Raw genomic sequence first — 18,077 nt, forward strand, 5'->3', positions numbered from 1 at the left:
TAATAATGTGATACGCTAAAACAGAAGCCCAAAGTTCTGTGAGAATAACAGGAACCAAACATAGTGACCAACATCAGTCTTCAGTCTCAAGTTCAGATATAAAACTAAAGTTCCCAGGAGGAATGCAATACGATCAGTAAATAAAGAAAAACTATCTAACCAAACATAAAGATGTTCTGTGAAGACAGAATTGGGGGGCTAATTGCTAAAATTAAGATAGCGATTCTTCCCCCCACACCCTCTGGATTCCAACTTGAGACTTTTTTTGTTTGTATTTAATTATTTTTTAATTTATTTTTAATTAGAGGATAATTTCTTTTACAATGTTGTGCTGGTTTCTGCCATATATCAACATGAATCAGTCACAGAAAGACTGGGATGCTTAACACTGGATCATGGATAGGCTTCAGAAGAAGGTCCATGAACTCTCTGAAATTATATGCAAAATATATATGTGCAAATGGACATTTTTCTGGATGCAAAGATATCTTTCATTATATTCTCAAAAGCAAAGAACTATTTCACTAGGATCTCACCCTAAAACTTGGTTTTCTATCTTTATCAGACAAGCATTTTAAGACCTAATCTTTTACTCAAGATAGGAAGTTTGGGTAGCCTAGAGGTCAGAGAAGAGCTTTTGAACTTCCCATCACTTGGTGGAAAACAGTGACTGCTGAAAATAGGGTAATGAGAAAGACAAAACATTTTCCTTTCTATATTCAAGTTGAGGTTAGCCTAAATATATTTCTGCATCTACTCAGATACCATGGTGACAGGCATCATATAAATAGACCATGGCAGCAGGGAGTAGGTCAGGGATTACATCTGTAAAACCAACTTATTAGGCAGGATTAAAGCCCCAACTAACATAGCTGCCAGATGAACTATGGATGGAGGTTCATGACATTGTACAGAAGACAGGGAGCAAGACCATTCCCAAGAAAAAGAAATGCAAAAAGGCAAAATGGCTCTCTGAGGAAGCCTTACAAATAGCTGTGAAAAGAAGAGAAGCAAAAAGCAAAGGAGAAAAGGAAAGATATAAGCATCTGAATGCAGAGTTCCAAAGAATAGCAAGGAGAGATAAGAAAGCCTTCCTCAGTGATCAATGCAAAGAAATAGAGGAAAACAACAGAATGAGAAAGACAAGAGATCTCTTCAAGAAAATTAGAGATACCAAGGGAACATTTCATGCAAAGATGGGCTCAATAAAGGACAAAAATGGTATGGACCTAACAGAAGCAGAAGATATTAAGAAGAGGTGGCAAGAATACACAGAAGAACTCTACAGAAAAGATCTTCACAACCCAGATCATCACGATGGTGTGACCACCCACCTAGAGCCAGACATCCTGGAATGTGAAGTCAAGTGGGCCTTAGGAAGCATCACTACTAACAAAGCTAGTAGAGGTGATGGAATTCCAGTTGAGCTATTTCAAATCCTAAAAGATGATGCTGTGAAAGTGCTGCACTCAATATATCAGCAAATTGGAAAACTCAGCAGTGGCCACAGGACTGGAAAAGGTCAGTTTTCATTCCAATCCCAAAGAAAGGCAATGCCAAAGAATGCTCAAACTTCCACACAATTGCACTCATCTCACACTAGTAAAGTAGTACTCAAAATTCTCCACGGCAGGCTTCAGCAATATGTGAACCGTGAACTCCCAGATGTTCAAGCTGGTTTTAGAAAAGGCAGAGGAACCAGAGATCAAATTGCCAACACCCGCTGGATCATCGAAAAAGCAAGAGACTGTCAGAAAATCATCTATTTCTGCTTTATTGACTATGACAAAGCCTTTGACTCTGTGGATCACAATAAACTGTGGAAAATTCTGAAGGAGATGGGAATACCAGACTACCTGACCTGCCCCTTAAGAAACCTGTATGCAGGTCAGGAAGCAACAGTTAGAACTGGACATGAAACAACAGACTGGTTCCAAACAGGAAAAGGAGTACGTCAAGGCTATATATTGTCACCCTGCTTATTTAACTTATATGTAGAGTACATCATGAGAAACGCTGGGCTGGAGGAAGCACAAGCTGGAATCAAGATTGCCGGGAGAAACATCAATAACCTCAGATATGCAGATAATAACACCCTTATGGCAGAAAGTGAAGAGGAACGAAAAAGCCTCTTGATGAAAGTGAAAGAGGAGAGTGAAAAAGCTGGCTTAAAGCTCAACATTCAGAAAACTAAGATCATGGCATCTGGTCCCATCACTTCATGGCAAATAGATGGGGAAACAGTGAAAACAGTGGCTGACTTTATTTTGGGGGGCTCCAAAATCCCTGCAGATGGTGGTTGCAGCCATGAAATTAAAAGACGCTTACTCCTTGGAAGGAAAGTTAAGACCAACCTAGATAGCATATTAAAAAGCAGAGACCTTACTTTGCCAACAAAGGTTCATCTAGTCAAAGCTATGGCTCTTCCAATAGTCATGTACGGATGTGAGAGTTGGACTATAAAGAAAGTTGAGCACAGAAGAATTGATGCTTTTGAACTATGGTGTTGGAGAAGACTCTTGAGAGTCCCCTGGACTGCAAGGAGATCCAGCTAGTCCATCCTAAAGGAGGTCAGTCCTGGGTGTTCATTGGAAGGACTGATGTTGAAGCTGAAACTCCAATACTTTGGCCACTTGATGTGAAGAGCTGACTCAGTTGAAAAGACCCTGATGCTAGGAAAGATTGAGGGCAGGAGGAGAAGGGGACGACAGTGGATGAGATGGCTGAATGGCATCACTGACTCAGTGGACATGGGTTTGTGTGAACTCCACGAGTTGGTGATGGACAGGGAGGCCTGGCATCCTGCCATTCATGGGGTCACAAAGAGTCAGACACGACTGAGCGACTGAACTGAACTGAATGTAGCTGGCTCCTCCTTATTATAAAACCAAACCTGAAAACTCCATATAGGAATTTGGAGGGGGATCCCTGGCTACTTCCCCAAAAAGAAAGAGGTAGTCAAACAGTATAAGAATAAAAATAACCACTCAAAGTGCAGTGAGACTAAACACTCTCATTCCAAATAATAAAAGGCATCTGCCATCCATGCTTCCTGGGCAGCTGAGGTCTCTCATGTGTCTGACCTAACAACACATGCCTTACCAGTTTTATTTGCAAGTAAAATTCAACTAAAGTTTGCAATACATGTATGGGCAAGCATCTGTACTTAAGCATATTTGCCATGATGAGTTTCACATATCTCCCTCAAATCTATACATCTAGAAGGCAAAGAAAGAATGAAAACATGGGCAAACCGACATATGAGGGATATTACCAGCCAAGGATGGGTGGATCCACCATAGACACATTTATATTCACCGATTACAATATTATACATTATTATGGGCTCTGATGCATCAGATGTAGTCTAGTATTTTGCAGCTTTCCTTAACACCTGCTGCTCTGCATCTCACTGTATATACTCCATGTATGAACACAAGGAGTCAGGTTACAAGAGGGCTCACCCAGTCTACATAGAAAAGGAGCTAACCTCACCTGGCAGAGAACTCCAGTACAAACGCCTATGCCTGGAACAAGCAGCCATCCAAGCCTCATGAATGACACTCATATACACCTCCTCTCAATCTATCAAGGGCCTTAGCATGCCAATCAGTCCTGAGATAGCAAATAATTATACAAAGAGTTAAACATGACATAAAGCACCCAAAGAAATAAAGTCAATACAGGATAAAGAATGGTCTCTTGCTTCACAGTTTCTCACTGGAATAGGGAAAGCTAAGATCCAGAAAAGATACATATAAAAGATACTTTTTAAATCTCTTTAAAAGATAAGTGCCTCTTTAAATAAAAATGATGGAAATGTATTTTGGGGTTTATAAAATATATAAAAGTTAAACATATGACAACAACAGCACAAAGGGCAGAATGCAAGGGAGTAAGAGAATAAATGGAACCCTAGGACCGAGGAAGACAGACGAGGGTGAACAGGAGAAGGCAATGAAAAAGACAACAGAAGAGGAGAAATGAGGAAGAGGACAACTGATGACAAGGATAGGAGAAAAGCCAGAGAGCTCCTAGAGGCAAGAGAAAGGATAGCTAGGAGAGAAAGTAAAGGTGATAGAATAAAAAGAAAATAAAAACAGAAAAGAATCAAAAGCAGGCAAAAATAACTACTACCATCAACTCTTTAGTACTACAATGTGTAACTTCATTCCAGTTACAGACATAAGCCATTTGTACTTGTTACACTAATGTCCACAGATTTGCATCCTTTTTGTGTTTTCTCTTTAATTCTAAATTTTTAAATTAACCATACAACTAATTAATTATACAACTAATGCACAGGCAACCAAATAGTCCTTTATATTAGAAAGAATTATTCCAACCTAAGAAATTCAAACTTTAGTCATTTCAATCTCTTGATCTCTCTTTACCTTTTCTAACATTCTCTCAATTTTCAACTCTCACATAATCACACTCTTTCTCCTAAAATATCAAAATGCCACTGTTGCCATTAGTGTTATTATCCTACTCCCCCTTCAATACCATAGGCAGCAACTGCAAAGAAGTTGCTAATCCATTAATTAAAGATCTCTACTTCCCATTATGAAGGACTAAATTTAGAAAGCCAAATTGGGTTGGTAGGAAACCATGTGTCACAACAAGCAAGATGAATTTCATAGGAGGGGGTGGGGTTACTGGCCTGCTTCTGCTTTCTCACAAAGCCTCCCATATTCACACACACACTTCTCTGCTCAGAGTACAGAGAAGCTCTCCCAAGGGTGGGGCAACAATTTACCACTATAATCATCTGGAGAAGATTTTATTGTACTATCAGGTCACAAAAGCCACAGGACTATCAGCAAGCAAATGCCTCAGGAAACATGTCTCCTCTGCTTTTCTGAAACCTCCAATTTAGATGCACAAAAGAAAGGGGTGTCAAGCCAGTATTAATTGTACCCTTAGAGAAGAGCCACTCTTTTCCCCAACAGGGGTGGCAGTAACTTTACTGGGCTACCAAATGTATACAAAGACAAAAGTAAACACTGTAATTTGCTGTTTTTATCTCTGGCACAAGGGGAGTGGTAAAACTGACACTGTCTGTAAACAGTAATAATGCCAGATGTAACACAAAGAATAGGGTGTCCCCCCATCTCTCCACCCCCTCCCAACCCCCTCTCCCTAAGACATTCCTCCTGAGATTACTCATCCCCAGGAAACACACAGAAGCCTCCCTATAGTCCATATGCTGTTACCGAATAGAACCAAGAGAGAATCCAAGTTTGTACTGACTTCTCAATGGAAGAATCAATGGAACTCAAGAAATATTTAATTGTTTCTGCCAGCTGACAAAAAAATACAGGGAGAAGGAACAAGAGAGCAAGTATAAAATAGATATATAGGTGATATGCCCAGGTTTGGATTACAACAAGGCTGAAATGACAAAAGTTGAAAATACAAGCATCCTAAACAAACTAAAACATTTGTTTCATTGTTTTAAATTCATCTATGCCCAGGCACAGCAGCTCATAAAACATATAGGAAAAGATGATGAATTCAAAAGAGAAAGTTACCTGACCAGAGTTCCCGCCAGGTATAATGCAGACGTACTCTACACTTCTTCTGATAGCAAAGTAGTTTATGTACTACCTGAATGCAGCGCCTGGAACAGAAAAAGAGAAAAACTGGAATAAGTCTAAAGTTACGGTGCAACTTACCACAGATACCCTTTCTTTAACAAGGCAACTTTTGCTAAGACCACAAAAAACACTGGATATGAATCTGTATACATGGGAAAGAAAGGAACTTCTGCAACTTTCTGGTGGATAAAAACCCCACCCCCAAACACACACAACGTAACTTGTGCTAACTCCCCTATCTCTAGAAAAAGGGAGTTATAACCACATCTAAGTCAGTATGCAATTAGGCACTACTTTTACCATTCCCTTGAGTATCTTTCCTCAGAGGAAGAATGCACCATGAACCAAAATGAGACTACATTTGAAACTGCAAACATGGGATGCAAAGATGTAAAATTAAAGAACTTAAGACTTTAGATCTATTTAAATATGTTTTTAATGTAAATAAGATTTTAAATAATATTTAAATTTTGATTTACATTAAAGGTTAAATTAACAATTCAGTTCTTCAGTTGCACTAACCAAGTACTCATAAGTCATGTGTGCCTAGTGGCTACCATATTGGACAACACAGACAAACAGAACATTTTTATAATCACAAAAATTATACTGACAGTGCTATTCTAGATCACTGGACTATTAAACATTATTCACATCCCAACAACAAAAATGCTTTTGAGAATATTTCCAAGTAAACTGAAAAATGAAAGACATTTTTTAAACATTGTAAACCTAACCAAAAAAATGTCCTTTCATCTCTGAATGGGGAAGAATTTTGAAAGCTTAAAAAGCTATGAGTGAATGTATAAAGGAAAATATTGATAAAATTTACTTCCTAAAAATAAAAATCTTGGGACTTCCCTGGTGGTCCAGTGGTTAAGAACCTGCCAATGCAGGGGACATAGGTTCGATCCCTAGTTGGGGAACTAAGATCCCACATGCTGTGGCACAACTAAGCCCATGGGCCATAATTACTGAGCCCACACACCACAACTAGAGAGGAACGCAACAAAAGCTTCTGCAGAAATGCTTCGCATGATGCAACGAAGATTCCACGTACCGCAACTAAGACCCAACTGCAGCCAAAATAAATAATTTTTTTTAAAAAGCCTTTAAAATAAATTTGAAAAATAAAAATCTCAATTAAAAAGATTGTAATGATTAAAATTAAAAGCCAAATATGGGAAATTACATTTGCAACAAATGGCATGAAATGGTTACTATGCTTAATGCATATGAGTTTATATAAATCGATAAGAAAAAATAACAACACACCTAATAAGATGGGCAAAGGAAATGGACAACAAATCCCTCCATCCCCAAAAAGAGGAAAAATATGGAAAGTTAACATTTTCCTAAAATGTTCAATTTCACCTTAAAAAGGTACATTAAAACAAGATTCTGGGTTCTTTTTTTGGGGGTTGGGGGCACACTGTGTGGCTGAGGGCTCTTAGCTCCCCAACCAGGGCTAGAGCCTGTGCCCCCTAGAGTGCAAGTGTGGAATCTTAACCTACTGACTGGCAGGGAACTCCCCAACAAGGTTCTATTTTTGCAAACCAAATTAATACAGATTTTAATGCTGACAGCTAAAGGTATGAACAACCCAAATGTCTATCAACTAATTAATGGATAAATGAATGATGTTGTACACTCAAACAATGGAATATCACTTGGCCATAAAAAAGGAACACAGTAACATGGATAAAATCCTGGAAATATGCTAAGTAAAAGGTCAGACATAAAAGATCACATAATATATAATTTCATTTACATAAAATGCCCAAAATAGGCAGATATAGAGACAGAAAGTAGAAAAAGTAGATTGGGGGTGGGAGGAAAGAGGCCCAAGTCTTGGTCTATATTGCTTTGAAGCTCTAAGCTCATCACACAAACAAAAGATTCACAGGAAACCATCAGACCTATCTTCATTCATTCCATAAATACTGACTGCAAACCAAATGAAGATCTAGCACTTAAGTCTTACCAAAACTAAACTGTCAAGTTCCTGGAAATTAGATCTAGATAGTCTGCTAGTTTCAGGCAAATAAAGAGGCTCTTTCTCCCAAAACTCTTCTGACACCAAAGAATGAAGCAAAGAAAACAGAAGTAAGCAAGGCAAAAGGGTGCAGCAAAAAGTGGCTTCCCCACACCTAATATGCCGCAGTTGAAATTCAGCTGAAAGACAATACTTCTAAAGGTGAGAGTAAGACTCTCTCAGGTTCTGGGGTGTTAATATGAGACAGAGTATCCTGAGATCCTACTAACTTCAGCAGACATCATATCAATACGTAGGATATCAATCCTACAGCTCATGAAATCAAGCAAAAATGGTGACAGCTAATTTTCTGGGCCTCTTAGCAGAGGGCAAAAGAAAAAGGGGGGGAGAAAAAAACCTGACCACTACCAACAGCAGCAACAAAAAACGACAAACTTCCCTCTGTAGGGTGAGACACAAGGACATTAAAGTACCTGACAACACATCAAAGACACAAATGAAGAGAAATAAATTTGTAAGTTAAAAGTCCTGCAAGTTTTCAAAATAATTCCAATAATGGAATGGGCCTGCTACCTCACTAGCCTGTTCTACATGCCTCATTATTCACATCTCTCTGTTCTTTCCATTCTTCATAGTTCTAAGTGGTCTTACAGGAGACTTTCAGATAGAATTTTATAAGAGGACTATGTGACAGAGATCTCTCTTAAAAGACTTCAGTATATATTAAAAATATTTTACAAACCAGACAGAAATATATACATACAACAAAACTTTTAAATAATTCCCTTTTATTCTCTAAAAAGAATATAGAGAATATAGGATGGTGGCTCAGACGGAAAAGAATCTGCCTGCAATGCAGGAGACCCAGGTTCAATCCCTGGGTTGGGAAGATCCCCAGGAGAAGGAAATGAATGGCAACCCACTCCAGTATTCTTGCCTGGAGAATTTCATGGAACAGAGGAGCCCAATGGGGTCGCAAAGAGTCAGACATGACTGAGTGATTAACACTCATTCTCTAAATAAACTGTATCAAAACCACTTACAAAGTGATACAAATTGTAGTGTAAATATTCCTAATACTTTCCAAACCATTTGCTGATTTTTAGAAATTGTGGTGTGATCGTCCATGTGATGCAGCTATCAGTAGCTATAGGATGCCCTCGTTTGAGCCATGATTTAACTTAGGAAAATACAAACTATTCTATCAATTTGCCATTAAACTGATAGTCATTAGGTCCCTCCCTGGGGCTGAAACCAGCGCTGCAGCCAGCAAGGGTAGCTGGCCACTGCCCATGCATGACCACCCCCACAGAACACTCCTGGACATCAGGACTTCTCATGCATCCTAGATCTGGACGCTGCACCGTGTCTCTGTTGACATCATCCCAGCACCGAGCCACTACGGAGCAGCAATGAGACACGATCTGTGTCACCACACTCCGGAGCCAGCCAACTCTGGTTCAAAGGCTTTTTATATCCACTCCAGGCTCCGTTCCTTTTCCTGCAGCCACCCAACAAGGGACATCATTTGCCTTGTGGTCTCAGTAACTTATATTACTTACCAAACAGAATGAAAATTTTAAAACCTGTTATGATCTCAAAGATATGCTGGCTGAATGACTCCAAACTGACAGTTTAGGGCATTTCTTTTATACATGTAGCAGTTTCCTATTTCAACACAAGACAGTTCCACTTTAACTTGAAACTCTTCTTGTGGGGTCTACTGAAGTCTCTACCCACAGGTCTGAGAATTCCTGATTTAGAAAGAGTCCAAGTTTTCCACATACGAGTAATTTAAAGGAGAGTTTTCTCTCCTCAGAGACCATTCCCCCTAACTCCCAATCCTGTGCCAGCAGTAGCGGTTGGCAGCAAGAATCAAAGAGTAGCAGCCAGAAGAGGAAATTAATTGGTTGGGTTTTCCTACCTCCTAATGTTCCAGGCAAAACTTTTTTTTTTTTTTTTTTTTTTTGTATAAGCACCTTTCTCCATTATTACTTTACCTACAGCATTCACACACAGATATGAAACTGTTTCTGACCCAGATTCTGGCTTGAGTATTAAGTCTTTCCATATTCTGTACTGCTTCATATTTCACCAGGAGGATTACAAACTTATCTGAAATGGTAGAAATTCATTTTACTTTCAATTTCTTATTTTGCTGTATGCTGCTGAAAAGCAGTATATAATGATAAGTGAGAGCAGCAACTTGGCCTGAATCCCAGCTGGGAGCAGATAAGTTCACCTAAAAAGGACCTGACGCTCCAAATGCCAGAAACTGGAAAGAGGGCTGGAAGTTGAGGAGGCAGATATGGAAATATGCCCAGGGGTAGTAATGGAGAAAGTGAATTCAGCCTGAGGGTGGGACCTTCTGCCCAGTCTCTGTCAGCTTGATGCTCATTATCTTCTCCATCTTCCTTAACCTCAGGACATCCAATTAGGAAGCAGGTGGAAAAGGAACTGAGAAAGCAAAGCAAAGTAAAAAAAAAAAAAAGGCAGGAACCAGGGGGAAGAGGGAAGATCAGGTTCACTGGCTGGGATGTGAGGGTTTAGTAGACAGATAGGTATCTATAACTCTAAGTGCTGAGCACAGTCTAATCATGTCATCCCCACCTTCAACTGTTACCCATCATCCATTTATTTCAGGTAATACTTTTTCTACCCTCTTGGCCTTCCTCCATGCACCCTATATGCTAATCCTTTTGAATTTCTTTCTATTCTCCAAAGTATCAAGTCCCCAAGCTTTTGAACATCCTAGTCCCCTGCTTGGGAGGTTGCTCCTCACTCCTCTGTATACAAAACTGCCTACTATTTCTTCATGACTCAGGTCAAGCGCAGCCTTCTCTGATGCCCCAGTGAGCATTAGTCACCCTGTACAAATCTTTTCTTTGTCATTTATCATAGTGGTAATTAAGAAAGAGTACAGCCTCTTTCCTAAGACAGACTTGAGCTTGAATCTTGGTGATGCAACATACATACGCAACTGTGGTAGCCAGCCCACAAGATGGCCCCCAATGGTCCCCACCTCTGGGGATTCACATCCTTATGGAGTCCCTTCCAACACTGCATTAGGCTTGGTCTGTGAGACCAATAGAAATGGTATGTCGTCTGAGATTAGGTTATAAAAGGCCCCATGGTTTCCATCTTGGGCTCTCACTCTCCTTTTCTTTCTCTCTTGTATTACTTGCTTTGGAGAAAGTCAGCTGTCATGTCAAACAACCCACATGGCTAGGAACTGAGATTTACCAACAACCATGTAAGTGAGCTTTGAAGCAATTTTCCAGCCCCAGTAGAGCCGCAGGAAAGCTAACATATTGACTGAGGCCCATATCAAACCCTATGCTGAAAGCTGCTACTGGATCGCTGAGCCACAGAAACTGTGAAGCAATAAATGCCTGCTTTAAACCCTATGTTTTGGAGTAGTTTGTTACACAGCAATAGATAATACACCTGACAAGGGGTGGGAACAACTTAGGATGTACTGTAAGAAAACTTGGGTTCAAGTCCAGACACTGGTGCTTACTAACAGAATAATCCAACCTTCAGTTGAATTAGAGTGGATTACGAACCCTCAGCTTCCTTCCTTGGAAAATAAGTAAACTAAGACTATAGTAATATATTACAAAAAAGAAGAAAAATACTCTATCTTAGAACTAGAACATAAGATAAATAAGCTAAAATTAAAGCCTGTAGCGAAACAAATATAATCCCTGAGGTACTGATGTTCAGCAATCCCATCTAAAATAAGCAGAAAATTCATCTGGTAAGTGTTTGTTTTTTTTTTTTTTTTTTTTTGATAAGTGTTTAAAAAAAGAGCTTTTCATGGTCTTTAAATTGCAATAAGGGGCTTCCCTCATAACTCAGTTGTTAAGGAATCTGCCCGCAGTGCATGAAATAAAGGGTCAAACTAATTTTAAACAACCAAAAGATACAGAAAAATGCAAACCAGAAACTACTTATCTAAAAGTAAAATTTGTATCTTATTTCATACCTAGGAATTAAGAATACGTAGCCTACAAATAGTCTAAAAACTAGAGATCTTCCATTCATAGTAAAATCCTTCATATCTTCCCAGATCCCAGGCTCAGCATTGGAATGAGGTACACTAAGCTTGCTGTGCACCAAACTTTTCTCTTACTTGGGAAAAAGTGGAGGTACTAATTCTGTTGTCAGACTGAATCCAGATGCATTTTAAGGAATAAAGATAATACATATACTTGAGATCACACTAATATGGCACAGTTGTTCCTAGACATTAATAAAAAGAAGAATGCTGAAATAGCAAAGAAGAAAGCCTAAAGGCTTAAACTTTATTAAAATATGAAGACTTTCAGTTGTTTCTAGTTATACTGACTGTAAAGAATTGTGACAGACAACCAGATCCCCTCGGGAGGCAGGAGACTCTCAGCCAGGCCACTATATATACACAATCTAACTAGCTAGTGGAGTTCTGACTAGGTTGCTAGTACAACGTAGGCTAAGAATGAACCAAAAGACCTCTCTCTCTGGCCTTTCCCTACCTTCTAAATACTGCTGACTCCTTTGATGCCAAGGTCTAGGGATGACTAAGAGGGTTGCTGGTATTCCATATCTTTGGATACAAGAGTCACCCATGATCTCTGCTTCAACATAGCAGCCCTATTCTTCATGCAGTGTGCCTAAAAGTGATAATGAAGATATGTGGTTTGTGCTTTCCCCTCTTTCTGGAAAAACATATAAACCCAGGCCATAAAACACTCCCTGACACTTCTCTGCATATACATGTGCTTTTCCTGAAGTGAAGTATACATAAAAATTTTGTGACTATTAAACTTCTTACACTCAATTCTATAAAATAGATTTGCACACATTAAATGAACCATGGTACTTACACATAGAGATCCATAGGAAACTCCTTCATCATGTGTGTTACAATAAACTCCACCATCAGGTCTGAATGGGAAAAAGAAAAATCAGATCAATCAGAATGAAATTCACTGCTTGCCTTTGGAGTTGGGAGAAAAACTTTATCAGTACACCTTACAACCATGCTGAATGGCATCAACTAACCACATCTTTATCAATATGCATTTAAATCTATTTTATATAAGGCACTTTTTGCAACACTCTCACCACCTGCCACTTGTAAGGTAACAAGAAAATTAGTTCACTCTCCCACTTCAGAAGGATACGTTGCACCTGCCAATAAACTCAGATATAAGGGAAATTTCACTGTACAGATATTTCATACCATGGCACTAATGCAAAATGCCAAAGGGAAATCATATTCTGAGAACCAAGTGATGAGGCAAGCAGAGAAAAAATTATGGATCTGCCAAAGAATGTTCAAACTACTGCACAATTGAATTCATCTCACATGCTAGTAAAGTAATGCTCAAAATTCTCCAAGCCAGGCTTCCACAATACATGAACCATGAAATTCCAGATGTTCAATCTGGTTTTAGAAAAGGCAGAGGAACCAGAGATCAAATTGCCAACATCCACTGGATCATCAGAAAAGCAAGAGTTCCAGAAAAAACATCTATTTCTGCTTTATTGACTATGCCAAAGGCTTAGACTGTGTGGATTACAATAAACTGCAGAAAATTCTGAAAGAGATGGGAATACCAGACCACCTGACCTGCCTCTTGAGAAACCTGTAAGCAAGTCAGGAAGCAACAGTTTGAACTGGACATGAAACAATAGACTGGTTCCAAACAGGAATAGACGTACATCAAGGATGTATATTGTCACCCTGCTTATTTAACTTATATGCAGAGTACATCATGAGAAACACTGGGCTGGAAGAAACACAAGCTGGAATCAAGATTGCTGGGAGAAATATCAATAACCTCAGATATGCAGATGACACCACTCTTATGGCAGAAAGTGAAGAAGAACTAAAGAGCCTCTTGATGAAAGTGAAAGAGGAGAGTAGAAATGTTGGCTTAAACTCAACATTCAGAAAACTAAGGTCATGGCATCCAGTCCCATCACTTTCTGGCAAATAGATGGGGAAACAGTGGAAGCAATGGCTGACTTTATTTTGAGGGGCTCCAAAATCACTGCAGATGGTGACTGCAGCCATGAAATAAAAAGACGCTTACTCCTTGGAAGGAACGTTATGGCCAATGTGCATATTAAAAAGCAGAGACATTACTTTGTGAACAAAGGTCTGTCTAGTCAAGGCTATGGTTTTTCCAGTAGTCATGTATGGATGTGAGAGTAGGACTATAAAGAAAGCTGGGTGCAGAAGAATCGATGCTTTTGAACTGTGGTGTTGGAGAAGACTCTTGCGGGTCCCTAGGACTGCAAGGAGAGCCAACCAGTCCATCCTAAAGGAAATCAGTCCTGGGTGTTCATTGGAAAGATTGATGTTGAAGCTGAAACTCCAATACTTTGGCCACCTGATGTGAAGAGCCGATTTATTTGAAAAGACCTTCATGCTGGGAGGGATTGGGGGCAGGAGGAGAAGGGGATGTCAGACGATGAGATGGTTGGATATCATCACCGACTCAATGGACATGGGTTTGGGTGGACTCCGGGAGTTGATGATGGACAGGGAGGCCTGGCTTGCTGTGGTTCATGGGGTGGCAAAGAGTCAGACACGACTGAGTGACTGAACTGAATAGAACTCTTATACTGGAAGAGATAGGATTCTTCTGTTGAACTATGAAGAAATTCAGTAAGTACAACAGAAGCAGGCTCACAGACATAGAAAGCAAACTTGTGGTTACCAAAGGGGAATGATGGAGAAGGATAAATTAAGAGTTTGGGATTAATACCTATACACCACTAGGTGTATAGTAGATAATCTACATGGACCTATGGTATAGCACAGGGAACTTTACTCAGTACTCTGTAATAACCTATATGGGGAAAGAATCTGAAAAAAGAGTGGATATATGTATAACTGAATCACTTTGCTGTACCCCTGAAAGTAATACAGTATTTTAAATCAAGTATACTCCAATATAAAATAAAATTTTAAAAAGTGCAATAAGTAAAAAAAAAAAAAAAATTATGGATCACAGCTGTGTAACCAGAGACTCAAACTCTAAAGCTATGCCAGTCTTTCTTGTCTTCCTATCACACTCAGCTTGACAGATATTGACCAAAATGGTCTGGGGAGGTTTAGGTCAATAAAGGCTTACTATATAGTCTTAATTATTGTTTTTAAAATCAAGTAGATTTAGGAAGCAGGGCTGAATATTATAGCGAAATGGGATTAAGAGTTCAGATCATTCCCCTGAGGAAAATGCAGAATTCTGGGCAGACAAAATTACTTGCAATACAGCCCCCTATCTGTCAGCTCCTCAGCCTCCTCTCAGCTTAAGTTACTCAGAGGAAGTTTTGTATGTCTAAACCTTGAACTTTCGCCTCCTGGCCCACTGACACATCAATTTGGGCCAAGAAATGGAGGGAAGAATTTGAGAGTTTTATCAAGTGTAAGAAAGTTTACAAATTTATGTATCAAGCTTAGATATTTGTCTCCCTAGAAAGAACTTTTTCTTTGAACAAGGGCACTCTTTAATTGAACATTAAATTCATTGGGATTGCTTTACCAAACTCAACAAGAAACATGGTTTCTTAGGCCAGGGAAGAAATACAACTAGTAACTTCTTCTCTGAGGAGGAAGCACATCGAACAGGACCTATCCCTTATCTTAAACATGAAAACCTACCACTGGCTCAGAAACATGCCCATTTTGATGATACTCACCCAGTACTGCACATACTAATGGACGGCAGGGAAGGTTCTTGTCTGCTGCCTTCTTCCTGTGTCTCATAGGCTTCACACAAATAAGAAATGAGATTATAAGACATCTGAACTAACATCCAGTGGTTCACCATCATTTTTTTTTTCACGCAAATAACATCACTACTACTGGGAATTCCCTGGTGATCCAGTGATTAGGATTTTGTGCTTACAATGCTGGGGGCCCAGGTTCAATCCCTGGTCAAAGAACTAGGATCCCATAAAATGCATGGCCTGGTCAAAAGAAGAAACAACAATAATAAAATAAAACCACTACTACAGAGAAGCTACCTTTTCTTTCTCTTTCAAGTGGTGGGTGTTGGGTGAGGCAGGGAGGACATATAAGTGCTTCTCAGTTATCGATGCAGGCCTGGGACAAAAACACAGTTCACAGCAAGACCACAGCCCCACAGGGCACTGAAGCATACTACAAGGGGAAAGCTATTGTTTTTGCTTTGATTTTATCTATACAAGTGACATTACTGACAACAAAAGAGATACACTAGTATTTTTCTTTGATAAAATAATAAGAAAAAGGGAGAACGTGGCTGTGTAGAGGCACCAACAGTAGCAGTTCGAAAAAAAAAGGAAAAGTTTTTTAAAGGAAGTTTTGAACCTCAAGGTGATATTTCTGAACATACCTCCAAGTTTTAGGAAACTCCTTGATCCTTCATATTCTATTTCCCCCACCCCTCAGATGAATAAATCTAATAATAAGCAGAATCTAGCATCACCCAATCAAAGATCACAGCATATTCTGAAAACAAAAGGCTTAGGCCCATCTCCTTGTTGAAATCTACATTACTGATATATTCAATGTCAAGATATACCTTTTTGGGGTTTTTTGTTTGTTTGCTTATTTTTTGTTTGTTTGTTTTTGGCCATGCTGGGTGGCATGTGGGATCTTGGTTCCCCGACCAGGAATCAAACCCATGCCCCCTGCAGTGGAAGTGCAGAATCTTCACCACTGGGCCACCAGAGAAGTACCCTGATACATTCTATAACAATATTATTGCCATGGGTATGAGACTGTGGATCTTTCCACCCTCTATTGAGTAGGTAACACCTCCAAGACACACACACAAAATTCCAACAACAGGGATGTGTCTTCTGAACAGCAGTTAAGCAAGAGCCCTTTAGCGTAAATTTCCACCCACATCTGTTCTAGTAAGATCAATGTCATCATCTCCAATCCTGCCAACATAAAAAAATTCCTCTAAGAAGAAACAAGAAGTAAAAGCCATACCTACCATTCTATGTAAATTTACTCGGAAATTCATGTTGTCATCATGCAAAAATGCATTGGCATATTGATCCTAATAAAAATAAAAACACAGATAAGGAGGGAATGAGAGCTATAAACTCCTTTTATAATCTATCTATAATCTATACCCTTATTAAAGTCCAAGGATTTACAGGTCTTAAAAGAACTCCTTTCAAGCACCAGTTAAAGAGCTAACGGGAGAAGACTACAGCCTTTATGTCAAGCCCTACTTAAGCCATGAGGTTTCACTTAAGTGTAATTTCCCAGTAGGTCTCTAACTGGTCAAAAATCTCAAAGCAAATTACAAACAATAAAAATTAAGGCACAGACACTTGAGACAAATGCTGAGAGGAATCTGTTTTCCTGTTCTCTCTTCCTTCCCATCTGCCCGAGGAGCACAGGGACTGCAGGTTACATGTGCAGTCTACACTTGAAGATCTGCGATTAAGAAGAAAGGTCTGCACTCTGCCAGGAACAGGCTTGGCACAGCAAGAGAAAACTGCTTACTAAGGCAGCATGGCAATAGGTAAGATCCTGTATATCCCTGGCTGTGCTGAAGACTGATGGAAAATCAAAAACCTCTCACCATGAATCAGTAATAAACATCCCTTGGCTCTTTCCCAACACCTTTTCTGAAGATCTGACATGCCTACAAACTCCAATTTCTAGGAATTGCTACAATTTGTGAAAAACAACTCCTTTAATGATTTTCTTAGAAAGATTTTTGAAAAGCAATTACACCAGGCCCACTGCTAATAAGCAGCTCTTCTACAGCTACTCCTAACCTGGTGAAAAGTAGGTCAACTTTCCACAGCAAACATAAAAATGGAAAGACTGAGGGAGATCTCTGCTCCACACGGACCACACCTTAACTATTTTTCTTTGGAGAGAAAAGATCCGAATAAGGAGTAAGTGAAAGAGGAGATTGAAACTACAAATTCAGCTCTAAATTGACTCAATTTCTGCCAGACCTCTGTTGCCAACAAGATTTAAGGTGAGTTCAGGCCTAATTAATCCAGCCAAAAGCGACTCTTTCCAAAGCCCAATTTGCATCTCTTCTTTATTTACCCTCTGGTTCTTGTTCTTCATCAAACTACAATCAATCCAACTTTACTGTTTCCAATGCCCATCCCTCAGCTTTTCTCTCCACCTCTCCCCACAGAAACCAGAGCTCCTTTTTTCATTTTGCTAAATGCAAAAGATTCAATGTAAATAGTTTTAAAGGGGCAGGGCTGTTTTTTTTTCTGAAGAGGTGTAAGTCTCTTTAGAGTTCCAAACTCTTAAGAACTAGAATCTTCCAGTTCTCAATTATAGCAGTTATCATATGAATTCATTATGAAGTCATGCAATAAATACTAACTGACCCTCTACTACGTGCCAGACACTGAGAAAACACTGGCGAAGAAGACAAAGGACCTACTGGTGCTTACATTCCAGTGGAGGAGATAATATAAAGGGGGAAGATTTTCTCTCCTAAACTTTA

At 39.4% G+C, this 18,077-nt stretch overlaps 1 protein-coding gene across 7 annotated transcripts in view; it reads right to left on the minus strand.

Moving 5' to 3' along the window:
- ARMH3 (armadillo like helical domain containing 3) overlaps window positions 1-18,077 on the minus strand; it is a 174,786-nt gene that overhangs the window by 115,794 nt on the left and 40,915 nt on the right. For all 7 annotated transcript variants that reach the window (XM_020897830.2, XM_020897832.2, XM_020897831.2 and 4 more), the window contains exons 17-20: window positions 16,581-16,646; window positions 15,295-15,364; window positions 12,465-12,525; window positions 5,535-5,623 (exon numbers count right to left, since the gene is read on the minus strand). In XM_020897830.2, the coding sequence (XP_020753489.1) occupies window positions 5,535-5,623; window positions 12,465-12,525; window positions 15,295-15,364; window positions 16,581-16,646 (286 nt within the window). The remainder of the gene's footprint in view (window positions 1-5,534; window positions 5,624-12,464; window positions 12,526-15,294; window positions 15,365-16,580; window positions 16,647-18,077) is intronic.

This window comes from Odocoileus virginianus, chromosome 7, assembly GCF_023699985.2.
Source record: "Odocoileus virginianus isolate 20LAN1187 ecotype Illinois chromosome 7, Ovbor_1.2, whole genome shotgun sequence".
Taxonomy (NCBI): Eukaryota; Metazoa; Chordata; class Mammalia; order Artiodactyla; family Cervidae; genus Odocoileus; species Odocoileus virginianus.